The sequence below is a fragment of the Hipposideros armiger genome, unplaced genomic scaffold, assembly GCF_001890085.2.
Source record: "Hipposideros armiger isolate ML-2016 unplaced genomic scaffold, ASM189008v1 scaffold_126, whole genome shotgun sequence".
NCBI classification, from domain to species: Eukaryota; Metazoa; Chordata; class Mammalia; order Chiroptera; family Hipposideridae; genus Hipposideros; species Hipposideros armiger.
The window spans coordinates 3316020-3340859 of NW_017731476.1; the positions used below are offsets into that span (position 1 = coordinate 3316020).

General features: G+C 58.5%; 5 protein-coding genes across 15 annotated transcripts; 4 read left to right on the forward strand and 1 right to left on the reverse strand.

Moving 5' to 3' along the window:
- The first annotated feature begins 6 nt into the window (after positions 1–6).
- Positions 7–3101, forward strand: RNF151 (ring finger protein 151). Of its 2 annotated transcripts, XM_019648701.1 has the most exons (4): positions 7–34; positions 384–529; positions 834–930; positions 1567–3101. In XM_019648701.1, the coding sequence occupies exons 1-4, from the start codon at positions 32–34 to the stop codon at positions 2047–2049; spliced, it is 729 nt and encodes a 242-aa protein (XP_019504246.1). In that variant the 5' UTR covers positions 7–31; the 3' UTR covers positions 2050–3101. The 2 variants fall into 2 exon arrangements, with proteins under 2 accessions (XP_019504246.1, XP_019504245.1); XM_019648700.1 differs by having other exon boundaries at positions 7–529.
- A 68-nt stretch (positions 3102–3169) lies between these two features.
- TBL3 (transducin beta like 3) lies at positions 3170–9610 on the forward strand. 2 transcript variants are annotated; one of them, XM_019648689.1, is made up of 22 exons: positions 3170–3377; positions 4874–4925; positions 5008–5103; positions 5192–5239; positions 5353–5494; positions 5580–5664; positions 5748–5918; positions 6001–6076; positions 6157–6250; positions 6337–6518; positions 6606–6747; positions 6850–6908; positions 6989–7092; positions 7621–7768; positions 7856–8086; positions 8159–8229; positions 8315–8471; positions 8551–8609; positions 8866–8969; positions 9069–9140; positions 9228–9386; positions 9471–9610. In XM_019648689.1, the coding sequence occupies exons 1-22, from the start codon at positions 3337–3339 to the stop codon at positions 9578–9580; spliced, it is 2403 nt and encodes an 800-aa protein (XP_019504234.1). In that variant the 5' UTR covers positions 3170–3336; the 3' UTR covers positions 9581–9610. The 2 variants fall into 2 exon arrangements, with proteins under 2 accessions (XP_019504234.1, XP_019504233.1); XM_019648688.1 differs by having other exon boundaries at positions 4874–5103.
- A 71-nt stretch (positions 9611–9681) lies between these two features.
- Positions 9682–13555, reverse strand: NOXO1 (NADPH oxidase organizer 1). 9 transcript variants are annotated; one of them, XM_019648696.1, is made up of 10 exons: positions 13437–13518; positions 12180–12327; positions 11948–12051; positions 11763–11808; positions 11514–11589; positions 11234–11408; positions 10874–11055; positions 10672–10785; positions 10252–10369; positions 9682–10169 (listed from the first exon to the last, which is right to left on the reverse strand). In XM_019648696.1, the coding sequence occupies exons 2-10, from the start codon at positions 12204–12206 to the stop codon at positions 9920–9922; spliced, it is 1092 nt and encodes a 363-aa protein (XP_019504241.1). In that variant the 5' UTR covers positions 12207–12327; positions 13437–13518; the 3' UTR covers positions 9682–9919. The 9 variants fall into 9 exon arrangements, with proteins under 9 accessions (XP_019504241.1, XP_019504240.1, XP_019504237.1 ...); XM_019648695.1 differs by lacking the exon at positions 13437–13518 and adding an exon at positions 12467–13395; XM_019648692.1 differs by having other exon boundaries at positions 11948–12224; positions 13480–13555.
- A 684-nt stretch (positions 13556–14239) lies between these two features.
- GFER (growth factor, augmenter of liver regeneration) lies at positions 14240–17356 on the forward strand. The gene is made up of 3 exons (XM_019648699.1): positions 14240–15094; positions 15459–15655; positions 16529–17356. Exons 1-3 carry the CDS (start codon positions 14345–14347, stop codon positions 16689–16691), a joined length of 1110 nt encoding a protein of 369 aa, XP_019504244.1. The 5' UTR covers positions 14240–14344; the 3' UTR covers positions 16692–17356.
- A 2750-nt stretch (positions 17357–20106) lies between these two features.
- On the forward strand, positions 20107–24358 carry SYNGR3 (synaptogyrin 3). Its single transcript, XM_019648412.1, has 4 exons — positions 20107–20388; positions 22165–22402; positions 22640–22782; positions 22863–24358. Exons 1-4 carry the CDS (start codon positions 20290–20292, stop codon positions 23070–23072), a joined length of 690 nt encoding a protein of 229 aa, XP_019503957.1. The 5' UTR covers positions 20107–20289; the 3' UTR covers positions 23073–24358.
- Positions 24359–24840: the final 482 nt, after the last annotated feature.

A 24840-nucleotide genomic window follows, 5' to 3' on the forward strand; every position in this document is an offset into this window, starting at 1 on the left:
TGTCAGTGGAGCTGCTGCCCAGACACAGATCATGGTGAGTCTAAGACTCTGACCCTTAGATTTGTGCCTAACTCCAAAGACCTGCTCAGAGCTAGACCCCGATTCTCACGCTGAGAAAGGGCAGATAGTGGGTTACAAGCTTGCAAATGGGACAAGGAAACCTTTCAGTGTAACTATAGGCCAAGGCCTGCTTCTCCAGCTGGGGGTTAGTAGTTGGGGGTCTTGACCCTCACAGCTGCCCCCTTGAAATGGGTGCTGACCCAACCCTCCACTTGGGGGTTGTGGCCCACCTCACCACCCAAAGATTCCTGGGGTCTCAGCATGTGGAATGGGGGACCAGATCCGTTCCCAGCCAGGCCCTGATGTTGGCCTGGCCTTTGCAGAGTGGCGGGTATGATCTCAACCTCTTCGCCAGCCCTCCGGACAGCAACTTCCTGTGCTCTGTCTGCCATGGGGTTCTCAAGAGGCCAGTGAGGTTGCCATGCAGCCACATATTCTGCAAGAAGTGCATTCTCCAGTGGCTAGCCAGGTGCTACTGGGTACCCAAGAGGCTGGGAGGGCAGCGGCGGGGATGAGGGCTATTCCTGTAGCCCAGAACTGAGAGGAAGGTCTGCAAAGCACCTTTAGGAGATTCAGTTGCCAAGTCTCCTGGGACACTGAAATATGGGGTATCACTCTGGTATCTTCAGCCCCTGACCCCAGCCTCAGAGCTGAGCGCTCCCTATAAAGATCTCTCATGCCTCTAACACTTAAAAAGGACTACCAGAGAGGCATGTTACTGCCACTTGTTCCCTTCCCAATCCCAACACTCTCCCACTTGTGCCTCCTTCTAGACAAATGACCTGTCCATGCTGCAGGAAAGAGGTGAAACAGAAAAAGATGGTCCATGTGAATAAACTCCGGAAGACCATTGGCCGCCTGGAAGTCAAGGTAGCTCAAAGCATCCACTGCCACCACCCTCCTTGCCCCTTTGGGGGGTGGGGCAGAGCCAGGAGAGGGAGCAAGGAGAATCCCATCCTCAGAACTGAGTGTTTCTGCTTCAGCAGCACAGACAGTATGTAGCCTTAGGGTCATTAGACCTGGCTGAGATGTCTCTCATCTCTGCTACTTGCTGTGTGACTGGGCAAGTTACCTAGCCTCTCTGAGTCTCTGGGGCCTCAAATGCAAAATGGGGATTATAGAAAATTTTTAGAGGATGAAGTGTCTGCTGTGCCGGCTATTACTCTCCAGCCCCCTAATTTTATAGATGGGAAAACTGAGGTCCAAAATAAAAAAAATCTGGCATACATACAACTGGCTACACCAGCCCAGCCATGTACCTCCCTTTTTCTAAACCTCAGTCCCTGATCCCCTCCTCTCAGAGATTAGAGTCTTTCCACTTCGAAGCATTTGTCCAACTGTTGGCCTCTCTCCACTAGTCATAGGTGCCATAAGAGCTTGGGAGGCTCCCAGTTAGTTCACTGGTTCCTGGTCAGTGGGATAGGGGATTCTCTGGGGTACGGGCAGTTCATGGACTGGCAATGCCCGACCTGGTTTGGCTCACACAGTCCTCTCCGCTACCTCCAGTGCAAGAACGCTGAAGCTGGCTGTTTGGTGATGTGCCCCCTGGCCCATCGCAAGGGACACCAGGACTCATGCCCTTTCGAGCTGATGGCCTGCCCCAACAATGGCTGCACAGTGCAGGTGCTGCGTGGGGCCCTGGCCGAGCACCGGCAGCACTGCCAGCATGGTACCCAGGAGCACTGTCCCCTGGGCTGCGGGGCCACCCTGGGCCCAGCAGAGCGTGTACACCACAACTGCTACCGCCAGCTGCGCAAGGCCTGGAGCCAGCGCCAAAAGCGCAGCCAGTCGCTGGTGCTGTGCCTGCTACGGCGTATGCGCAAGGTACATCGCATGACCAACCTCATCCGCCAGCAGTTGGCCCAGCTAGAAGACTTCCTGGAGGACGACGCCCTGTTTCTGGGTGCTGAGCAAGAGGAGATTGACGACACCCCAGGAGGCAGCATCTGGGCTGAAGTGTGGGGGGTCCAGGGCCAAAGTATCTTGTAAATACAGGGGTAAATAAATGCGAGCCCTGGCCTGGCCCGCCCCACCGTCTCTGTGTTTGTTGGCATCACTCATATCACATTTGCTGCCCCCACCCCCGGTCTCTCCAGGCACTACTACCTTCACCCCCCAGGGACACTTTGGCAGTTCTCCCTGTACCTTTCCAAGTTCTTTCCCATCACTGGCCTTCTCACTGGCTTTCCCCGCTGCCCAAAGGCTCTTCCCCTCATTCTTGCTCGCCTGGCTTCTTTCCACTCAAATGGAACGTCTCCTCCCAGAGGTTTCTCCAGTCTCCTTCCCAGTTACTTTTTACCAATATGCTTCCCAGCTTCATAGCCAGTAGCACAAACGGCTCAAAACCCTGAGTTCAGAGTAAAATAAAAGCCAACTCCTTACAAAGACAAACGAGGAACCCCCATTATCTCTGATCTCCTACCCTTATATTCTTCTCCCTACTAATTCCCTGCAGCCACACGGGGTTCTGTTGCTCCTCCTAACGCCACACCTGTGCACTAGCTGTTCCTTATCATGAAGCACTGTTCCCCTAGATAACCACATGGCTCCCTACTTCACCTACTTCAGGGTTTTGCACAGGTGTCACCTTCTGCATGAAGCCACACATTTAAAATTGCACCCCCTGAACTCTGCTCCATTCCTCCCTGATTCTTTCTACAGCACTTATCATTATTCATTGCCCTTCTGCCCGGCCCTCACCCCCCTAACACGTGACCTACTCAAAAGCAGAGGTTCCCCCCATCCCCACCCCCGTGTCTCCCAAGTGCATTGAACAGCGCTTTGCACATAGAATGTGCTCAAATATTTAAATGACTCTGAGTTACCCGATTTATTCATTTACCTGCGTTATTTCTCATACCAGACACTGAGCCCCGATGCAGGGCTTGATACAAGGCTCTGTCTACTCACAGACCTCACCCAACCACACTCGCCCCCAAACCCCAGAATGCCGAGGGGACACGACCCGAAACATTTCTTACGAATGCCTTTTAAAATTTCCATTAAAAGGCCGGATAGTTAGCAACCCATTCCCTCAGTCTACTTACTCCACCTGCCCGAGCTGTTCTAAACCCCAACCTCCAGACCGGAAATGCCTCTTCGAGATTTCGCTTCCTGACGCAGCAGCCACTGCCCACAGCAAAGATGGCGCCGAGCGCGCGCTGTTAATGACGTACAGCAATAGCGGGCTGTGACTCAACCCAAGTGCGCCGGCAGTGCCGGGTGGCGTGCCTGTCTCCCTCACGCGGCGGCGGCGGCGGCGGCGGCGGCGGAGACATGGAGGAAGCCGCGGCCGAAGTCGGCCGCTTCAAGGCTAAGTGAGCCGGGGCGCTGGGGCTGCTGGCCTCGCCGAGGGAGGGAACCGGATTCGCAACGGAGTAGCGAAGGCGTACCCCATAGACCGGGTGCCCATTCGGTTCTGGGGAGGCGGGGAGGCCTGTGTACTGACTGGCCCGGGGTCGTGGCGTGGCAGCTGCGGTATTACAAGATGAGGGAGCCGGCACCGACTGCTCTCGGGTAGGGCGGACATTGGAGGCCGGCCGGGCGCAGCCCCCGTGCGTTGCTTAAACTAGGAGCCGGTTTAGGGGTTGGGGACGAGAAATCCCAAAGAAGGAAGGGGCGGACTGAGCACAAGTGGAGGCTGGTCCTGGATGGAAGCGCGACCCTTCATCCCTTAGGTAGCGGGAGAAGAACATCTTTGGGGCAGGCGGCCTGGGAGCTTTCACCTGCTGTCCCTCTTCTCCAGGGAAGCAGGAAGAGAGGTCAGGAGATGGACGGGTCAGCAGTGGCCCAGAAAGGCAGGAATCCTGTGCTTATTCAAACCCCAAGCCTCTGATAAACATCTAAGTGGTTAACGTTCAGGATAGGACAGACTCAGCCCCGCCGTGTGGAGCGAATTCTGATGGGGTAAACATATGAAGCAAGTCCTTTCCATCAGCGGCTGTGATAGGTACTAGCTAAGGGAAGCTCTGGTACTAAGAGCACCTCTGTTGGATGGTTGACCGAGGTTAGGGGCTTGGGGTACTTTGTTTCATCTTGGCAGTAAGGCTTCCTCCAATGGCGTTAGCCAGGTGCCATTGAAATCTGGGAAGAGGGGTCCAGGCTGCATACAGGGAACAGCCTGTGTCAAACAGGAAAGGTCAGCAGTGGCCCCTTCGGGCAGGATCTTGAAAACATGTAAGGGAGGTGAGGGTTTTAAGGCAGGGTCGTGATGTAAACTGAGTTATGTTCCAAAAGGCCTTTCTGGCTTCAGGGTTTGAGACAGTGGGTAGGGACCTGGTGGGAAGAGGCCAGAGCAACTGTCCAAAGGGGGGAGTGCAGTGGCCTGGACCAGCATGGAAGCAGCTGAGGAGGCAAGAGGGCTGCTTGGGGCCCGGGATGCAGGAGAGGCTGGAGATGGAGGCAGGAGGCAGGGTTGGGGAAAGGGCAGGCTGGACCTCCGGAATGAAGATGTTGACAAGCATGTTGCTGTAAGCTGGTATCCACTCCTGGCTTCCTATGGCCAGCAGGGGGTCCCCAAGGCCTGCCTGCTGGGCACTGGGGAATCTGGGAAGACTGGGCTGTTGGACTGGCAGTGCTATCTGTCATGAGACCCTGTGTGGATCACCAACCAGCTCTGGGCCTCGACTCTGCTGTAATATGGGGATACCAACACCCACTTCACAGATCTGCCGAGGGGTTAAAGAAGATAATAGTGAGAAGAACTCAGGGATTACAGGGGCCTATTGGGTTGATCCCTGGGAGAGCACCCAGCATGGGGCTTGGCACTGGGGATCAAGGGGTGGGTAATTCACTGTCTCCCTCTGTCTTCCAGCTATGCTGTCGAACACAAGATTGAGCCTTTCTACAAGGGCGGGAAGGTGCAGGTACCAGCCCAGGGAGGGGCAGAGTGGTGGGGCAGGCAGGGGCTGCAGAATGTTACTTTGGCTGAGACCCCTCTGTCACCAGCTGGACCAGACCGGGCAGCACCTCTTCTGCGTCTGTGGTACCAGAGTCAACATCCTAGATGTGGCCTCAGGGACTGTGCTGCGCAGCCTGGAGCAGGTGAGGGTGGGGAGAGCCAGGGTGAGGGGCTAGTACAGAAGGGCAGCCTATTCTCATGGTGCTCTGTGTGCCCACTCTTGCCCCCTAGGAGGACCAGGAGGACATTACTGCCTTTGACCTCAGCCCCGATGATGAGGTATAATGGGGCAGGGACAGGAGATGGGCTCCAGTACCTCCCAACCAACCTTTGAATCTATCAGGATTGGTGGCCATGCCTCTACCCTCCAGCTGAACTACATCCTCCCTCAGGTGCTGGTGACAGCCAGCCGGGCACTGCTGCTGGCTCAGTGGGCCTGGCGAGAGGGTAGCGTCACCCGCCTGTGGAAAGCTATACACACAGCCCCTGTGGCCACCATGGCTTTCGACCCCACCTCCACGCTGCTAGCCACAGGTAGGACCCCCACTGAGTGGGTGGGCCAGCTGGAGAGCACATAGGCAGAGGGCTTTGTCCCCTCACCTCAAACACATTCCCATAGGCGGCTGTGACGGGGCTGTGCGCGTCTGGGACATCGTGCGGCACTACGGGACACACCACTTTCGGGGCTCGCCAGGTGTCGTGCAGTGAGTAGGAGGAGCAGAGGCTGGGTGGATGGGGCATCATGCTGGGGTGGCACAGCTCACCTACCCTGCCCACCCACCTGCAGTTTGGTGGCCTTCCACCCGGACCCTGCACGCCTGCTGCTCTTCTCCTCAGCCATAGATGCCACCATCCGCATGTGGTCGCTACAGGACCGGTCGTGCCTGGCCGTACTGACTGCCCACTACAGTGCTGTCACTTCACTGACCTTTAGTGCTGACGGCCACACCATGCTCAGGTCAGTGACAGGCCACCTAGGCCTTAGCAGGAAGGGGGCGCCAAGGCTGAGAGTCGGGAACTGAGGTAACTGTTTCCTCCAGCTCAGGCCGGGACAAGATCTGCATTGTCTGGGACCTACGGAGCCACCAGGCCCTGAGGACCATACCAGTGTTTGAGGTGGGGACACCAGAGGGTCAGGGCTAGTGACTGAGGCGGGGCTAGGGGTGGGGTGCTCCATCTAACGTGCTCCTCCCCAGAGTGTGGAAGCTGCAGTCCTGTTGCCAGAAGAGCCAGCACCCAAGCTGGGTGTGAAGTCCTCAGGCCTGCACTTTCTGACCGCTGGCAGCCAAGGTGTGTGGGGCCAGGCCAGGGTGGGCAGCAGGGACTGGAGGTAGCCTGTGGACCTGTGAGTCCCAGCAGCCCCTGTCCCTACACAGGCACGTTGCGTGTGTGGGAGGCAGCCTCTGGGCAGTGTGTCTACACACAACAGCAGCTGTCAGGCCCTGGGCGGGAGCTGACCCACTGCACGCTGGTCCGAGCCGCTGGCCTGCTCCTCAGTGTCACTGCTGACCACAACCTGCTACTCTATGAGGCACATTCCCTGCAGCTGCAGAAACAGGTAAGCGCTGTCCCTGCTCAGCCTGTGGCCTGGGGACACCAGCCCTCCATTCACACATGTCCTGGCTTATTTCCCTCTGCCCCACAGTTCGCTGGCTACAGCGAGGAGGTATTGGACGTCCGGTTCCTCGGGCCTGAGGACTCCCACATCGTTGTAGCCTCCAATAGCCCCTGCCTGAAAGTATTTGAGCTACAGACATCAGCCTGTCAGATTCTCCACGGCCACACAGGTGAGTGTGCCGGGTTGAGGCCTCCTGTGGACCCGCTCCTGGACTGGATTACCCCCCTTCCCTTAGCTGATCTCCGACCATTCTCTCTCCACTTCCTCCCAGACATTGTCTTGGCTCTTGATGTGTTCCGAAAGGGATGGCTCTTTGCCAGCTGCGCCAAGGTGAGGTACCCCAAGAGGTGGGGAGGAATGGGTCCCAGGTGGGAATGCCCAGCCTCTGTCCTCACCCCTCCCATCCCCAGGACCAGAGTATCCGCATCTGGAGGATGAACAAGGCTGGCAAGGTGACCTGTGTGGCTCAGGGCTCTGGACACACACACAGCGTGGGCACCATCTGCTGCTCTAGGTACTGGGGTCCAGGGGTGTCACTCACGGAGGCGGAGGCACAGGCCCTGCTGATGGAGTTCCAGCTCAGGGAGATGGGGAAGAAGAGGAGGTGGCTTTGACCTTGCTCTCTGAAGTGCCAGCCCAGGGATGCAGAACAAAGAACAGGGGCCAGAGGTACCCCAGGCGCCATTAGGGGTGTTTCCTGGAAGTGGCCTTGGGGCTGCTGGGTGGTTAAGGGATTGGGCATTGAGGCAGAGAGAATGACCCTGAACAAGGTCCAGGTGAAGAAGGTGCTCCCTGCATTTAGGATGGGAGTCCCATTTTTGGGACAAAGTCACCTTGTGTGGCAGCACCAAGGGTGGGCAGTGCAGTCTTAAGTGGGGGCAAGTGGTCCTAGAGATGTGTTTGGATGACTCAGGCCATTTGTATTCTGGGATGGGCCCTCTGGTCTGGACCATGGTCCTGCAGTCCAGAGCTGTGGTGTGTTGGCAGACAGGGCTGGCGGGGACTCAACAGGTGTCTCCCCCTCTCCCCAACGGGTCCTCAGGCTGAAGGAGACCTTCCTGGTGACGGGCAGCCAGGACTGCACTGTGAAGCTGTGGCCCCTCCCCGAAGCCCTGCTATGCAAGAGCACAGCCCCAGACAGTGGCCCTGCCCTCCTGCAGGCCCAGGCCACACAGCGCTGCCATGACAAGGTGACCACACATGTCACACTGGGTTGGGTGTGTGGCAGGGCCCTCGCTGGCATAGGGGTCTGAGCTGCTGCCTACTATTGTCACCAGGACATCAACAGTGTGGCTGTTGCCCCCAATGATAAGCTGCTGGCCACAGGCTCACAGGACCGCACAGCAAAGCTCTGGGCCCTGCCACAGTGCCAACTGCTGGGCATCTTCTCAGGCCATCGGCGTGGCCTCTGGTGTGTCCAGTTCTCACCCATGGACCAAGTGCTGGCCACTGCCTCATCTGATGGCACCATCAAGCTTTGGGCACTACAGGACTTCAGCTGCCTCAAGGTAAGCTGCCCGCACCCCAGGCCTGGCCCCCACCTGATGCCATCTCACACCCTTCCCATTCCAACCGTGCAGACATTCGAAGGACACGATGCCTCTGTGCTGAAGGTGGCCTTCGTGAGCCGTGGCACACAGCTGCTGTCCAGGTGAGGGGGCTGGGGACAGGACAGGGGTTGGGGCGAGCTGAGAGACAGGCCTAGATGCTGAGTCCCCTCCCAATCCTAAACCCAGCGGCTCTGATGGGCTCGTGAAGCTCTGGACCATCAAGAACAACGAGTGTGTGAGGACGCTAGACGCCCATGAGGACAAGGTCTGGGGGCTACACTGCAGCCGCCTGGATGACCGCGCCCTCACTGGTGCCAGTGACTCCTGTGTCATCCTCTGGAAGGTGTGTGGGCTTGGGTGGGGTGGGCACAGAGTGGGCAAAGTAGCATGGGGATGCCAGTCTGACGCCAGTCTGACCCCAGGATGTAACCGAGGCGGAGCAGGCAGAGGAGCAGGCCAAGCGAGAGGAACAGGTGGTCAAGTAAGTCTGGGGGGGGCCTCACCTAGCCTCCCTGGGAGTGCCACCCATATGTCTGGCACATCCAATGCATCAGCGTCACCCCAACCCCTCCGGGTAGGGTATATTGGCATTACCCCTGCTTTATGGCATGGGGAAGCAAGCTCAGAGCAATGCCACAGCTTCCCACCAGTGGGTGCCCAGGCCCAGGCTGCTGACTCCTGAGCCAGCCCAGATGGTTCTGCCTTCAGCCCCAGCCATTTGACCCTTCACCCGCCAGGCAGCAAGAACTGGACAACCTGCTTCAGGAGAAGCGGTACCTGCGGGCTCTGGGCCTGGCCATCTCCCTGGACCGGCCCCACACTGTGCTGACTGTTATCCAAGGTCAGTGCTGCCTCAGGGGCCTGACAGGTGGCAGTGGGCGGGGCTCCTCTTGGGTCCATCATGGCCCCTCCCTGGGGCTTATCTTTCCTCTTCCCACAGCCATCCGTAGGGACCCTGAGGCCTGTGAGAAGCTGGAAGACACAGTGCTCCTACTGCGGCAAGACCAGAAAGGTCCGGGGTGGGCGGGTAGAGGCTGGACAGTGGCTGGTATGGGTGGCATGGCCAGCAGGCAGGTCTGACCATCCCTGTTACTGACAGAGGCCTTGCTGCGCTTCTGTGTCACATGGAACACCAACTCGCGGCATTGCCATGAAGCTCAGGCTGTGCTGGGCGTGCTCCTGCGGCATGAAGCCCCTGAAGAGCTGCTGGCCTACGAGGGTGTTCGGGCCTCCCTTGAGGCCCTGCTGCCCTACACTGGTATGTGGACACAGCCCCAGGTGGGGGTAGGGAGTAGCTCGGCCAGACTCTGTGGACCTCGTGACAACCTCTGTCATCCCCCAGAGCGGCACTTTCAGCGGCTCAGCCGGACACTGCAGGCAGCCACCTTCCTGGACTTCCTGTGGCACAACATGAAGCTGCCCACTCTCCCCTCGGCCCCCTCAGCCCTCTGAAACATGCAGAAGGTGTACTCTTCCACCCCGGCTTCCTGTGTCTGTCTGGATGTTGTCTCACCAAGGTCACAACTTGGGCCAATCCCTATCCCTGTGCCCCGGCCTGGCCATGACCCAACAGGCCCTCCCCTTCAGCACAGACACTGGGTGTGGGTCAATCAGAAGAGCTTTTTACTCAGAGGAAATGGGAGGCCCTGCCAGCCAGGGAGTCCACCCTCAAACACACCCCCCTCTGCCCCGGCAGTGGTGTGGCTGCCCTCGGTCATGCCTGGGGCCTGGGGCCTCTGGCTCCAGCTGGGGGGGTGCACAGTGCAGCTTTCCATGTGGTTCCACACACCCTCAAGGGGGTCCCTGACCCCTGGGGTCCTGTCCCAGTGCTCTGCGGGTGATAGTACAGCAGCGGCTCTGAATGGCACTCCGCGGGGGGCGGGCAGGCACAGTGGGGGGAAGAGTTGTGGCCTGGGAGGGCTCAGGGGAGCTTTGGGCTTCCTCTTCCCTGTTCTCTCCACGCCCTGGCCCACTCAAGAGCATGCCCAGCCCATCTGGCTGCAGCAACACAGAGGGGAGAAGACCTGTGCGGCCACCGAACCTGAGAGGAGAGCAGGGCGTGGTTAATATGAGGTCCCGCCCCCAGCTAGACCCCCACCCCCACTCCCTGCAAGGCCCCACACCTGCACAGCCACCAGCCACGATCTGACATTTCCAGGACGTGCACGTGCGCTCCAGCAGGCACTGTCAGCTCATCGGCCTGGCTGCCCTCATAGGCACGGGAAGCACAGAACTGGGACCCTGGAGTGGGGTGCTTGAGGGTCACCAGAGGCCCCCCCCTCTTAGTCCCTTATCTCCCACTGAATCGCAACCTGCATGCTCCCTGTGTTTGGATCCCTGCTGACCCAAGGGACTATTCTAGAACCCATTGGGGCTCCCACCCACTATGGGGACCTAGCACGTGCTGAGGGGGCCGCTGCTACCACCAAGTCACTCCCAGGCCTCCCTCCCCTGGGCCAGGTGCTGTGGCCCAGCCTTGGCTGCACGCTGCCCAGAGGTAGCAGTCTGGGTTGCGGGCATGGGGAGGAGGGCTAGTCTCATACCACTACTCCCTAGGGGCCGTCCCCCTTTTTGTCCCCGGCCTGGGGCCACCTCCTCCAGGTAGGGAGCAGGAAACCATGCTGTCTGCTGGTCTTCGTTCTGCACCAGCCACCAGCCTGTGGGCGGCAAGAGATGGGCAGGGATTCAGATCCACTGGGATCCTGGGGGCAGAAGGTTGAGTCCCAGACTCCTGCCCAACCCCACCTGAGGGGTGTCGCAGCAGCACGTCTAGGGCCTCCTGGGCCTGCACATGGAAGGGTCGGCCCTGTGTGTCCTGGGTGCTGAAGGGCTGTAGACAATGCAGATTCAGAGGCTCCAGGTTGCAGATGGAAAGCCTGCGCGTAGGGCTAGCTAGAGGCTCTTCTGGGACAGGCAAGATAACCAGGCTGGAAAGGGTGGTGAGCACAGGAAAGAGGTAGGTGGGTGGGAAGTGTGGGGATTGGTCAGCCAACAACTTTCACAAGTCCACTAAGGCACCTTGCCTTAGCTCCTCCAAGGCCCCTTCACTATGCCTCCCCCACCCTCCAAATGCTTCCTGTAGGGAGTTGGGGGCGTGTCAGTCACCTGCCAGGTGGCAGCATGGGCTCCAGGTCCCGGGTTTGCGGTGAAAAAAAGCTGGTAAGAGCCGGGCCACAGGGCATGCGCTCAGCCGCTAGCAGCGACCGTGAATAGGATTCCAACAGCCGCAGACGCACCAGGCCTCGGCCTGTGTGCCCCCCGTGCATGAACAGCGATGCGTCTGCAGGCAGGACAGGGACGCACTGTGCTACCCCATCCCCGGGGCTCCCCCCCCCACCAGGCCGCTGCTGCCCCAGCCCCTCCCCGGGATCTCTGCCAGCCTGACCTGGAAACTTGGGGAGAACGCGGTCAGATCTCCGCAGTAGGCCTGCCTCCACTGGGAAGGTGTCCTTGAGGGTCTTCTAAGGGTGAGAACCGGCATATTGGTGTCGGAAAGCCCACCGGGTACCCTTGGGAGGGCAGGGATCACTTGCTAGGATTGGAAGCCTGCGTGGACATGAGGGCAGGCACCCCAGCTGGGGTCATTGGTGGGTCATGCAGTGGGGGAAAATCAGGTTGCCCCAGCCTCACTCACGTGGAGCCTCCTGAACTCATCCCAGCTCCTGCGCATGAAGGTGTTGCTGTCGTCCGACCAGCGCACAGAGAAGGCAAATGTCTATTGGAGGAAAGGCTGGGGCACCTGGGAAGGGCTAGACCATGAACTCCCTCCCTCCCTTCCTCCTTCCTCCTTGAGGTTGGCAGGGACCAGTAGGGTCGTACCTGGAGCTTCTTGGTCTCCACCAGAGCCGCTGCACATACTGACACCGGGTGCCGAGGTCCTGCCATAGCTGTAGCCTCTGGGTTGCAGTCCTGGGCGTCTGGAGCTGGCAGGATGTGGTGGAGGGTCCTGATGCCTCCCTGCCCACACTGGGAGGGTAGGCACTCCTGGACACCCGGAAGACTGGTTGGAATTCCCCTGTGATTCTCCAGACCTGCCAGGTGCTTTCCCTACCGCTGTGTCCCTTCGCAGCTTCCTCATGTGTCCCAAGCTGAAGATCTAGGTGGAGGGACAGAAGCACAGGGCTTGCAGGTAGGAGGCGGAGCACAGAGGCGGAGTTGATGCTAGGACTGCTGCCTGAGGCCCTCCCGTCCAAGTCTGGCTGTGGGAGGAGGAGAAGGAAGTCATCAAAGTACTGCCAGGCCTGGTCCACCTCCCAGTTCTCCCACACCCTGTGTACTGCTGGGACAGGCAAGAACCTTCTGCCAGGATGTGTCCCACTGTTTTGTCTTTGAACTCACCCAGTTATCAGGAACAGCTTAATCCTCACTTTGAAGGGAAAACCTCTTAATGACATCAAGTCACAGGAGGAAATTTGTCTTAAATGGATAATTAATGTCAGTATTTATGTGTTGGGGAGGGGTGGACCTCACCCTGGATGTTCCCCTGTGGTGGGTAAACTTGGGGCAGGAAGAAGAGGGTCCATCTCTACAGTTACAGACACTTGGGGTGTGGGAGGTGGTGATTTGAGAGCCTCCTTGGAATTCATGATTTATTACTAGTTACTGCACACACAACTTCTGAGATCAGGAATGACTATTCCCCCACTAACTGGGATGGTGAGAGAAGACCCTGGAACCCCAGAGAGCATGCCCAAGTGTCCTCACATTACTGGGCTGCTGCTTCCTTATAGGGGAGATTTCTGGAGTCCCATCTAACCTTTGTGCACAGTGGTTCTTCCTGCTGTTGGGGCCACCAGCTCTGACTTATGCCCCCCCACCCCCACCCCCACCCCGCCAGGGCTGGCTGTTCCTGAACCTTGCACCCAATCCGAAGCCTTCCAGGAAGGGGTCATCTAGGGCATCCTCCAGGAAACGACCGTAGCCTAGACAAAAGGCTTTTGTGTGTCCACCCTGTGGCTCTCTCTAAAGCCCTCAAACCTTCCCTGGTCTTGGCCCAGACGATGAACACCTGCTGACATAGACCTTATCTGCAGAGTGCCTTCAGCCCAGCTGTTACACACTCCCCCACCTCAGTGGGGGCTGTGCTGAGGGCCCTGCTGGCCTGGCAGGGTCTAAGGTGAGACAGACCCTGCTGCCCTGGAAGACAGAGAGAAGTGGGGAAGGGGCAATTTACTCACAGCTAGGGACATAGAAGGGTGCTGAGGCCCCCTCCCTGCCCCAACTGACAGCCCCTGCTCCACACCCCTAGCAACCCTGAGTCCTTTCCCCCTTTTTTCCCCTCTCCATAGCCCCTACCCTCATCTCTCACCTGGATAACAGCCCCCCACCCACCCAATGCCTGTGCTCCTCACTTGCTCCCATGAGCTGGACTCTCCAGAGAAATCTGCAAAACAGGATTGGGATCAGGTAGAGGTAGCGCTGCTCAAAACTGTCCAGTACCTTCCCACTGTCCTTAGAATAAATTCCCAATTCCCATGGTAGCCAACTAAATCCTTGGTGGGACCCTGCCACCTCTGGATCTCTCCTCCACAAGTTCCGTCCCACTGGCCTTGCTGCCCATGCAAAAGACCAAGACCCTCCCACCTCCAGCCTTGGCGTTCAACTGCCCTTCACAGCTGATTGCTCATCCTGCGCGCTTCTGCCTAAGGGTCACCTCAAGGCCACCTGGAATTACCACACCCTGTTATGGCCCCCACCATAGTTTGTAAGTGAACATTTATGTGACTTGTTTTTGTTTTTTCCGTTTTGACCACTGGACTCTGTCTGAGCTGAAGAGATCAGGGTCGGATCTTGTTCCCCGCCCTGCCCAGTGCCTGGAACAGATTAGGCACTACACAAATATTTGTGGAATGAATGAGTGTCCATATGCAAGCAGAGATATCCCGATATCCCTGAGGCCACTCCTGACGTAAGTTTAACCCTTTCATGCAGGCTGTAGGATCCGGGGCCGCTCCGTGCGCACAGGAGCCCAGATACACGCGCGGCCTCCTTTGCAGGCACGGCCCCACCCAGCGTTGCCAGGCGTCCGTTGCCGTGGCACCGGCCATCGAGGCTAATCCCGGGACCGGGTCCTAACGCGCGCCGTCCTCTGTGCGCTCACGGCCCCTCCCTGCGTTGTCAGGGCGCCGCGAAGCCGGCCCTTGGGCGCGCCCCGGCTGAAGGCACAGATGCACAGATACTGGCCACTGGCACGTGGGACGCGGTCGCAGCCGAGCGATGGGGGCGTCGAGGGCCGCAACACGGACTTCGTCTAAGCCACAGCCCGAGTCCACGGCTCCGCCGCGGCGCAGATTCCACAACACGCTCCTCTTCTACTGGAGGAAGCGGGAGCGCCGCCCTGGACAACGCAAGCCTGGCTCGGGCCGCGGAACTAGACCAAGGGGTGCCGCCAAGACGCGGGCCTCCGGCCCTGCCCGGGCCTCTGGCGCTTCTTTGGACCGAGCGCGAGTCACAGCTCCTAACCTTGCCTCCATGCCGGACACCGCCTCCACGGCGGACCCCGCCCCAGCCCCGGACTCCGCCCCCGAACCCGCCCTCAGCCCCAACTCAGGCCCGGCCTCCACGCCCGAGCCCGCGGCGCGCGCGCCCAGCTCCTGTGGCCGCGTCCTGGCGGCGGCACGCGCTCTGGCCTGGAGGCCGACTTGGAGGCCCAGCTGGAGGCCTAGCTGGAGGCCAAGCTGGCCCGGCAGACATTGCGCGGGCAATATGGCGGCGCCCAGCGATCGGGGGCGCTTTGGCGGCGGGAACCTCTTCTCCTTCCTGCCCGGCGGCGCGCGCTCCGAGACGATGGAGGACCTGGTGACGGACGCGCGCGGTCGGGGGGCAGGGCGGAAAGATGCTGCCGCCGCGGCCCCGACGCTAACCCAGCCGCCGACCCCTGACTCTGGGGTCGTCGATGACACCTCCCGAAGGCGGCCCTGCCGGGCTTGCGTGGACTTCAAGACATGGATGCGGACGCAGCAGAAGGTGCAGATGTCGGGAGGCGCCACCTCCCCACAGAGGCCGGCGAGCCCTGCCCACCCCTAACCCCGGCCCGCGTACACCCCACCCCGACCTCGGGTTCCACACCTTGTTCTCAGGCGCCCTGGGCAGATCTCCCAATGCCCAGGCCGAGCGACCACAAGTCCTATGCCTGACAGACGTATGCCCCCAGGGTTGGCTGTTCCTGAACCTTACCCCCAAGGTAGGCCCAGCCTTTAGGTCTTCAGCCACACGTGGGCCGGATCCGCTGCAGGACTAATGTCCCTCCGGCTCGGGAGGGAAAAGGGCAAGCTTTGTAGGCTTCTGGTCAGGGAAGACCCAACTGACTCTTGGTCGCCTTCTTCTGCAGCGGGACAGCAAGTTTAGGGAAGATTGTCCTCAGGATCGCGAGGAACTGGGCCGCAATAGCTGGTCTGTCCTTCACACCCTGGCTGCCTACTACCCCGACCTGCCCACCCCAGAACAGCAGCAAGACATGGCCCAGTTCATACATTTATTTTCCAAGTTTTACCCCTGTGAGGAGTGTGCAGAAGACATAAGGAAGAGGTAAGTTGTATCTGCATCGGCTGCAGGCAGCAGAGCATCCCACCTGGAGCCTGGGCCTGGGGCCCCTGGCTGATGCTGTAAAGGGGAGCTGAGAGAAATAGGTGCAGAGGTTGCAGTGGGTTGCCAAGAGCAGGGGCCACCAACAGAATGGGGATTGGATCATTTGAGCCACCTTTCTCCTCAAACGCCAAACAGCCTGGGGCTGCTGCTGGGCACTGCTGCTTTCTGCAGTCACAGGTCCGCAGGGCTTCCCTCACAAGGTCCTTGCTTGGCACTGATGGAAACTTCAGCAGGTTAAGGAGGACTCCACTTTGTCTGATTTCTGAAGCAGCATTGCTAGTTTCAAGACCTTGACAACCCACTTCTTTTATTGTTTGGTACCCATAGGCGTTTCTGGGCTGGATGTGGGGGGCAGAAAAACCTTTGCTGTTTGAAGGCTAGGCAGTTAGAACCAGGTTTCTTGCTGAGCTGAGGCACCAGGGCCCCAGTTGCTAAGAAACAGGTCTGGTTTTCAGTTATGCGTTTGTGCCCGCCCCACCCCTTTCACACTGCCCGGGGCCAGGGAAGCTGGGGTGAGGCTTCCTGATTGTTAAGAGGTTGTAAAGTTACCTGGTCTGTGCCTTAATGTCTTGCCCTGGGCTCTTGTCAGTGTTTGCCAAGCTCCCTAAGTGGCATTTTGAGCAGACTTAGAAGTCCACCTCATCTGGATGCTGCAGGGTCAGCACTTCCTGTCTCAGAGCATGAGAGCACTCCTGGGTATAGCTCAGCAGTGTCCCATCTCTCCTCCCTGGCTTAAGCAGGCCAAGAGCTGGTGGGGCAGGGGCAGTGGGATCACTGTCTGCCCCCCATCCTCCATGTGCTGCCCCCATGCAGGATATGCAGGAACGAGCCAGACACAAGCACGAGGGCATGTTTCACCCAGTGGCTGTGCCGCCTGCACAACGAAGTAAACCGCAAACTAGGCAAGCCGGACTTCGACTGCTCCAAAGTGGATGAGCGCTGGCGTGACGGCTGGAAAGACGGCTCCTGCGACTAGAGGGCGGCCAGGGTCAATGGGTGACCTGGCTAGAGAGGGGCAGGGCACACATTAAAGTGCATCAGAGTACTCTTTAAAGTGTGGCAAAGCCAGAGCCTGTTGTGTCTCAGTTGGGTGACCCCCAGACTCTGCCCATGGGGCCCTTTCCTTCTCGGGTTTGGAGTTGAAGTGGAGGTGTCTACTGTAGGCACCACAATGGCTTCCTCTTCAGCCAAGGCCCTGTGGGGCTACAGGTGAGAGAACTGTCCCTTTTCATTCAGGATATGGCCTCCTGCCCGCCCTTCACAGGAAGGTGACAGCCTTGGCTGGGCCCCCGACACCCCTCGAAGCCAGGCCATTGTCTCCCCACTGTGTAGCTGGGGACAACCACGTGTAGCTAAGGACAGTTGCAGTGACTATAGCCCCAGATGATGTGTGCTGTTTGCACTTCAGGAAAGAGGCCGGGGTGGGGTGTTGGGGGTGCTAAGCTCTCCACCCTGCTCAGACCCTACAGGGACTGAGAGAAAGTGCAGTTAGGGTTCTTCTCTGCGTGTCCAACAACCCTACTGCCCATTTCCTGTCTAGCATATGGCCTTCCATAGCTGTACCAATTTCACCCCCAATAAAACTCCCTGGGGCCAGCTTCCTTGGAGCTTGAGACCAAAATAAAATGCTGGAGAAGCTGAGGACCTGGCTTCAGTGTTTTTTGTGTTGGAATTTGCATAGATTGACAGGGCCTGCCGTTGCCCCTCTGTGGTCAGCTGCTTCCTCCTGTCCAGGTTCTGACTCCTTGGGAGGAAGGAGAGGTCCCAGGGCAAGAGTGGGCCAGGATATTCCAGGAACAGCACAGAGGCCGAGTTGCTGGAGCTGAGGGAGGGTCAGATGGCATGAGGTCATCAAAATCCCAGCAAGGATATGATTTTAGTGCCCAGCTCCCATGACAGGAAGGTCTTGAAGATTTGGAGCTGAGGAATGGTGAGATGTGACTTTTGAAAGGTTCCTTTGGCCCCTGAGCTGGGATGAGGCAGGCATGGCTGGGACCGGGGAGAGCAGGCGCCCATGTGGCAGCTGAGGGGAAGCTCACCCCAGGGTGGGTGGGAGAGGATATACTCTGAAGGTGGAGCCAGGAGAAAGAACCAAAGGTGACTGGGGTTCTGGCCCGAACAGCTGGAAGGATGGAGTTACTCTATATCAGTAAGATGGAGAAGGCTGTGAGTGGAGCAGGTTTGGGGGTGACTTGGACTTAGCTGTTGAGCCTCCCTGATCCACTCAGCCACATCTGCTCCCAGACCTTGGCTCCCAGCTGGAATGGCCCATCTCTGTAGTCATAAAGCTAGTCGCCTCTATCCCTATGGTGTGTCAGCCTCTACCTAGGCAAAGGGACAACCTTTATCATGGCCTCCTCAGCAACTTCACCTGACTGTCCCCATGGAATTACTGGCTTCCAAAGGGGCTGCCCAGAGGGACAAGGGGACACAAAGAAATAGGCGGGGAGCAGCCAGCAGAGAAGTTGCTCTCCTTCCCCCAGATGGACTGTCCCCAGCACAGGGCTTCTCTCTGGCCTTTCCCTAGTCACCTGCGTGCCACTGTGTTCAGCTCAGGAATCAATGTATTTGCTCTCTCTCCATTCCTGCTTCACTTCCCTTTTTCCTTAACTCTGGCTTCTCTGAAGTTTCACCCCCCAATAAAACTCAGCTTTGGTGCAGACTGTTTTCCAGGGCAACCAGGCTAAGAGAAGTGGAACTCTTCTAGTTCAAGGGAATGTTCTGGCTGGAGCTGTCAGTGAGTAGACCAAAGGAGTGAGCACAGAGGGAGAAGAGCCAACATCATGCCCTGGGGCCCCTAAAGCTTGAAGGTCACAGGTCAGATAAGAGGACTGAACCTAAAAGGGTCAACAAGAAAGGGACTATGAAGTAAGAGGAACAGGAGAGGTTGACATCTAGAAGGCTTTCCAGGAGGGTGGGGACAGCAGTGTCTGAATTGCCACTGGGACTAAAGGGAGCAGTGACATGGGACAGCTGGATAGGAAGTGGGATCAAAAGTGGAGGTTTGGGGGTGGCCGGTTAGTTCAGTTGGTTAGAGCACAGTGCTCATAACACTAAGGCTGCCAGTTTGATCCCCACATGGGCCACTGAGTTGCACCCTCCACAACTAGATTGAAACAACTACTTGACTTTGAGCTGATGGGTCCTGGAACAAAACACCATTCCCCAATAAAAATAAAATAAAAATTCTAACCCTCTTAGAAAAAAAAAAGTGGAGGCTTGTTTTTAAGGTAGAAGTAAGCGTAACATGTTTGGGTGCTGTTGCAAACGATCAAATAAAAGGGGGAAATGGATAATGCAAGAAACAGAGACGGAACAGTCGTGACAGGTGAGAGGTGGTGGGATTGGATACACATTATAATGGACCTGACAGAAGACTGGTGAGTAGCACCTCTGTCCAAACCTGCCCTGGGATGGGGTCCCCAGGGGGCTGGGCCAGGTATCACCCTTTGTTCATACAGATGGCATGGCAGGGACCTGGATTTGAACTCCAGCTCTTCACTTCCTGTGATCCAAGAATTCAACTGGCTTATTTACCATCTGAGAAATGGGTGATAACACTCCCTACCCCACAAGTCATTGTGAAGCGCTTGGCACTGTAAATGTTCAACAAATGCAGGCTTGTCTTATCAATGCCCTACACAGAAACTTAGGAGTCATCAGGACCCCTGCTAGGCTGACCTGGAAGGACCCTGAAGGAAAGGACACCAACTGGGGGCCAGGGGATCTGTGGAAGAGACCCGGCAGTGACATGGGGCTGCTAGGCCCCAGCTCCGCTAAACTCATCTCTGAGGCTTCTCCTCACCCCTTGACCCCAAGCTACATTGGCCCTAAGTCAGTTGGAGAGACCCAGGAATGTGGAAGGCTCAGAGATGCCTCAACTCCCACCCATGCTGGCCTGTGGGCTCTGCCCACCTGGACAAGTACCCCTGGGGGAAGAGGCCATTGTCCTTATCAGGGAGCCTTCTCCCTCTGAAGAAGATAGGATGCAGTGGGGGATTATGGGGGAAAAGACGCCAGTGACCTATTTCTGGTCTGCAGAGCCAGGGAGCTGCATTCCTGTTTCGTGAGGGCTCGGGGGAAGACGCTGGAGCCCTTGGGCCTCAGTTACCCCCTCACACACTCATACAAGGGCCCTGCACAAAGGAGACGGGTCAGGTCCCACTGTCCAACAGCCTTGCAACAGCAAAGGCCGAGCCCAGTGTCCGCCTGCCCTGTTGACTCCTGACGCCCTGTGAGTGGGCACTAAGCTCGTTGGCCCTCTCCCATTTGTGATCTGGCTGGTGGTCTCCATCTCGAACACTGGCCATGAAGGTGGTGGAGGGAGGTGGACGGTGGGCGGGGCGGAGGGAGAGGAGGGCTCCAGCCGCGCGCGCGTGGACCAGTCCCGGGCGAGAGTGGGGGCACGGGCTCAGCCCCGCCCCGCGCGCCCCCGCCGCGCGTTCCCTGTAAGCGGCAGAGGCAGCAGCAACACCAGCAGCAGCGGCTGCAGCCCCGGGCTGCCTCGGGCGGGGCCGGCTGGACCGATAGACTGACAGAGGGCTCCGGGGGCGCGTGGCCCGCCCGGGCCGGCCATGGAGGGATCCTCATTCGGCGCGGGCCGCGCGGGAGCTGCTCTGGACCCCGTGAGCTTCGCGCTGCGGCCCCAGACCCTGCTGAGGGTCGTGTCCTGGGTGAGTGCCTCCCACCTCCCCCGGCACCCAGTCTCTCGTCCCTCTCCCCTGCCCCTCGCCCCCATCGTCATCCTCGCCGGCCCCTCCCCCGCCGGCCGCAGGTTGGGGTGACGTCACCTGGCAGGGCGCGCCCACCTGCGGGCCGGGGAGGGGCCGGAGGCGACAGCTTGGAACCTTGAGAGGTCACCGCCCGTCGTCCCCCATCCCCAATTCCTCCTTAGGTCTAACAGCCCTCTTCCTCAGCCTTCGCTCCGTTTTTCCTGTCCTCACTACCTGGAAGCAGGCATAGGGGTAGGGACCAGACGCGGAGGGGCTTGGGCACTGAGCCTCGGCCCGAGGAGGGGGCTACGGGAGCCGAGAGGATCAGGCAGAGCCTCTAACTGCTTCTCCCGCACACACATTCTACAGGTTCCTTCAAGGGAGTTGGCCCTTCACAGGCCCCCCCCCCAGTTGCAACTGTGAGTTGGGGGCGGGGGTGCTCTGGGAGCCTTTTGGGTGGGTCAGCCAGAAGGGCTCTGCTCTGGGAGGGCTTCCTGGAGGTGGTGTGGGAGGGGCAAATTTGGGGGCAGCCTAACCTAATGGACCAACCCTAGCTGCAGGCAGGAGAGATGGGGAGGTGGGGTGCCAAGTTCTGGATTTTGTCCAGAGGTAGAAGCTGGTGGCAGCCGCACCTATTCTCTGGTCTTCGAGTAGGGCAGTGCCCAGGGTGGGCCAGTGGGCTTCCAGCCTTGGGTGTGGAGTGCCTCTGGCCAGACCAGGATGTAGGAACCCTAGTTCTGGCGACTTGTGGACCACTCTGGGCAGACGTGTCCATATCCTGTGCCTCGGTTTCCCTCCTGACTAGGTCTCTAGAAGCTGGGGAGGGGGCAAAGGAGAGAAATGAAGTTGAAATTGGAGGTCTTTTTTTAGAAACATAGGGCTTCCAGGAGCTAAAAGAGCAGCATCTGTTTTAAAATAACCATGGTCCACCTCCTACCTGCCTTCCAACCCTGGTGGGGACAGGGTGCTGAGGTTTGAGTGAATCCCAGAGGTCAGTCATGTCATCTTTGGAGCCCAAACACTTATGGACGTTATTAATCAGTCACGTGGGGTCACCTTGAGTGCCCACCAAATGTAGGATGCTGGGTGAGCATTATTTCTCTGTCCCCAACACATCATGAGCTGTGCCTGTTACTATATTTGACATGCTAGGAAACGGCCGCACAGCTCTGTGCAGCCGTTCCTTCGGGGCACCCCCTATTCTCAGGCCACTCTTTCCACACCTACCTCCCCCAGCCACAAAGGCTCAAGCCTGGAATCACTGGTCCAGTTGAAGGCTCCTGTTCTCACACCTTGGAGTGTGAGACACTACAGGCCCCACATGGCGCAGAGGACCCAGCTTGAATTTCAGCCCTGGCTCTTATCAGCATTGCGACCTCTGACAAATCACTTCACCTGTTGAGCCCTAATTTCCCCCTCTGTAAAGGGGATAAGAACAATGGTACGCACCTTCATGGTTTTCTGGGAGGATTCTATGAGCGAACCCATGTAAAGCACGGAGACTGGGCATAGCAGATGCTCACTAAATGGTCCATGTTAACCATAATTACTCAATACCTGAGGGAGGTATTTAGGGAGGGGTACCCAAAGACCTTCACCCAGAGACGGGCCCTGTGCTGCCCGGGAACGCAGGAACAGGACCACGGGCGCGGGCGCTCGTGGTGAACCACGGATACTTAGGCCCTCCGCAGGGAGGGTCATCACTGCCGGTGCCTGAGCGCCAACCGCCGCCCGCAGGTGTTTTCCATCGCCGTTTTTGGACCCATCGTCAACGAGGGCTACGTGAACTCCGACAGCGGCCCGGAGCTGCGCTGCGTCTTCAATGGGAACGCGGGAGCTTGTCGCTTCGGCGTCGCGCTCGGCCTCGGGGCCTTCCTTGCTTGCGCTGCCTTCCTGCTGCTGGATGTGCGCTTCCAGCAGATCAGCAGCGTCCGCGACCGCCGCCGCGCGGTTCTGCTCGACCTGGGCTTTTCAGGTGGGCGTGGCCGGGCCGAGAGTGGCGAATCTCGGGAGGGAAATGCTCGGGACTTCTCGGGTGGGCGTGGCCGGGCCCAGAGGGTAGGTGTCCTGACTGTGAGGTGAGTGGGGTCGCAAAAGGTAAGCGTGGTGCCCGGCGGTGGACGGGGCTTCTCTGCGTCCGGGTGCCGCTTCCTAGTGTTGGGCCGAGTCCTTCGATAAAGCGCCCTTGACCCGCTCGCCTGTCCACCTGTAGGGCTCTGGTCATTCTTGTGGTTCGTGGGCTTCTGCTTCCTCACCAACCAGTGGCAGCGTACGGCGCCCGGACCAGGCACCACGCAGGCTGGAGATGCAGCGCGGGCCGCCATCGCCTTCAGCTTCTTCTCCATTCTCAGCTGGGTGAGTGCAGCGTTTGGCGGTGAGGGCCAGGCTGGGGCCAGGGTGGGGTCGGCCCTGAATGACCCTGGGCTCCCCCTCAGGTGGCGCTCACCGTGAAGGCCCTGCAGCGGTTTCGCCTGGGCACCGACATGTCGCTCTTTGCCACGGAACAGCTGGGCACTGGGGCGGGCCAGGCCTACCCTGGCTACCCAGTGGGGAGCGGCGTGGAGGGCACCGAGACCTACCAGAGCCCGCCCTTCACTGAGACCCTGGACACCAGCCCAAAAGGGTACCAGGTGCCTGCCTACTAGTGGCCAGTAGGCCCAGACCAGGGCTCAAAGGCTGCCACACCAATGTAGGTCCCAGGGCTTCCTGGGACCTCCCTCAGGTCCTCCTGGCCCAGTGCGGGGAATGGAAGGGTGGTCACTGTAGGACATCTGGAGCCAAAAGAGGGTAGCCCCTAGGGTTCCTGGGCTGTATCCCCCAAATTATCCCTATAACTTTAGTCCCCAGCCCTAAGCCTGAGGTCTTGAGGAGGGTACATCACAGCCCTGAACACATGTCCTCCAGCCTCTAGTGGACCAGCCTTGGCAGGGGGCCAGTACCCTCATGAGGTAGCCATCTCCAGGCTCACCTGTCCACTCTGGGGTCGGGGATCCAGCTGGTCTCCACAGCCAGGTGCAGGGGCTGTCCTGGAAAGAGAGCAGATATACTGCCCCCACCCCCATGCCATGGTGCAGGGAACGTGGCCACTGTTCCCCATCCCGTGTCCCTGTGGGTTGTGACAGTCCTGGATCCTGTCATGGTGGGTCACCCTGTAGGGCCGTGTGCTCTGTCTGGAGTTTCCCTCTATTCCTCGCACCTGCTTGCTAGAGTAGCCTGGCCCTGTCGATGTTGTGATTGTGGTCAAGTCTTGAGTTTTCACCTGGTAGTCCCCTCCAAACAGCCCCTCTGTCTGTGGCCCCTGCTCCAGCCCCTCCATGCCTTGGTCCAGGCCTCTGACCAGGTGTGGGCAGTTCTGGTTAGGAAGGCACAGCATAGCTGTAGGCCTGAGCACCAGTCCTCTTCCAGCCCTTCAGTAAGACCTTGCCCAGTGGAGGCTCGGGACACCTGTGTGCCTGGCAAGACAAGCCTCTCATGAGGAGAGCAGCTCCATCTGCCCACAGTGCCCCGGAGACAGCCATTCTGTGCGAACCCCTTTACCTTGGCTTCCTGGACCAGTCAGCCCCTGAACTCCCCACCCTGCACCCTGTTTTAAGGCCCAGTCCGAGGTTGGGGTCCCTCTGCATAGCTGACTACTCATGCGTTGCTCCACGCTGGCTTTTCACATTATGTCAATACCAAATGCGGTTGCCACATTTCATTCTTGTAGACAGATGCCTCCCTCTGGAGTTGCAGTTGAGTGACAACCCTGTACATTGTAGCATAGGTCAATTATGTGTTGGATATTTCAGTGAACATGTTTACAATTTTTGTATATATGGATCTCCCTCCCCCCTCTGAAAGAACAATCCGTGATTGTGTAATTTCAGTGTCCCATGTTCCAGCTGCAACTTCTTTATAATAAAGACTGTAAATGAGTTTACTGTGGCCCAGACATTCTTGGACTCATTTCTACCCTTGCCCGTCCCAGTGCCAGAGGTTGTGATCTGATGGACACCAGGGCCCAGAATCCAGGGACAGGCTGACACCCCACTTTCTGGGAAACCAGGTCCACAAGCCCCTCACCATACATCACGCTGGTCTAGAACTGGGTTGCTTAAAGCAGGGTCTCTGAAATGCTGGGGAGATCCCCATCTCTTTTACCCCTTTTATTTATTTAATTTTTTTAAAAAGATTTTATTGGTGAATCGGGGGAAGGGGAACAGACAAGTCGCTGTTGTTTTGTTCTTCAGTCTAGTTGTGGAGGATGTTGCTTCACTGGCCCAAGCTGGCGCCATCATTGCGCTCTTCCCAGGCGAGGCAGGTCAGTTGCCAGCCTCTGGACGGCCACTCACTGTGGCTGCTGGCCGCTCACGCTGGCTGCTGGCCACACACGGTAGCTTATGGCAGCCCACTGCAGCAGAGGCTGCAGCCTAC

Excerpts from the sequence above, each read along its gene's own strand:
- NOXO1 (XM_019648690.1), bottom strand. The coding sequence starts at position 13,489 with ATGGGAGCAAGTGAGGAGCACAGGCATTGG. Across the intron at positions 10,786-10,873 it reads GCTGCTGCGACACCCCTCAG|GCTGGTGGCTGGTGCAGAAC; the intron begins GTGGGGTTGGGC and ends TGCCGCCCACAG. Across the intron at positions 10,370-10,671 it reads ACGGCCCCTAGGGAGTAGTG|GGTCCCAGTTCTGTGCTTCC; the intron begins GTATGAGACTAG and ends ACCCCACTCCAG.
- GFER (XM_019648699.1), top strand. The coding sequence starts at position 14,345 with ATGGGGGCGTCGAGGGCCGCAACACGGACTTCGTCTAAGCCACAGCCC. Across the intron at positions 15,095-15,458 it reads GGATGCGGACGCAGCAGAAG|CGGGACAGCAAGTTTAGGGA; the intron begins GTGCAGATGTCG and ends CTTCTTCTGCAG. Across the intron at positions 15,656-16,528 it reads GCAGAAGACATAAGGAAGAG|GATATGCAGGAACGAGCCAG; the intron begins GTAAGTTGTATC and ends GCCCCCATGCAG.
- RNF151 (XM_019648700.1), top strand. The coding sequence starts at position 249 with ATGGGTGCTGACCCAACCCTCCACTTGGGGGTTGTGGCCCACCTCACC. Across the intron at positions 530-833 it reads ATTCTCCAGTGGCTAGCCAG|ACAAATGACCTGTCCATGCT; the intron begins GTGCTACTGGGT and ends GCCTCCTTCTAG. Across the intron at positions 931-1,566 it reads TTGGCCGCCTGGAAGTCAAG|TGCAAGAACGCTGAAGCTGG; the intron begins GTAGCTCAAAGC and ends CGCTACCTCCAG.
- SYNGR3 (XM_019648412.1), top strand. The coding sequence starts at position 20,290 with ATGGAGGGATCCTCATTCGGCGCGGGCCGCGCGGGAGCTGCTCTGGAC. Across the intron at positions 20,389-22,164 it reads TGCTGAGGGTCGTGTCCTGG|GTGTTTTCCATCGCCGTTTT; the intron begins GTGAGTGCCTCC and ends CGCCGCCCGCAG. Across the intron at positions 22,783-22,862 it reads TCTTCTCCATTCTCAGCTGG|GTGGCGCTCACCGTGAAGGC; the intron begins GTGAGTGCAGCG and ends GCTCCCCCTCAG.
- TBL3 (XM_019648688.1), top strand. The coding sequence starts at position 4,876 with ATGCTGTCGAACACAAGATTGAGCCTTTCTACAAGGGCGGGAAGGTGC. Across the intron at positions 5,240-5,352 it reads ACCTCAGCCCCGATGATGAG|GTGCTGGTGACAGCCAGCCG; the intron begins GTATAATGGGGC and ends ATCCTCCCTCAG. Across the intron at positions 8,087-8,158 it reads AGGACTTCAGCTGCCTCAAG|ACATTCGAAGGACACGATGC; the intron begins GTAAGCTGCCCG and ends CCAACCGTGCAG.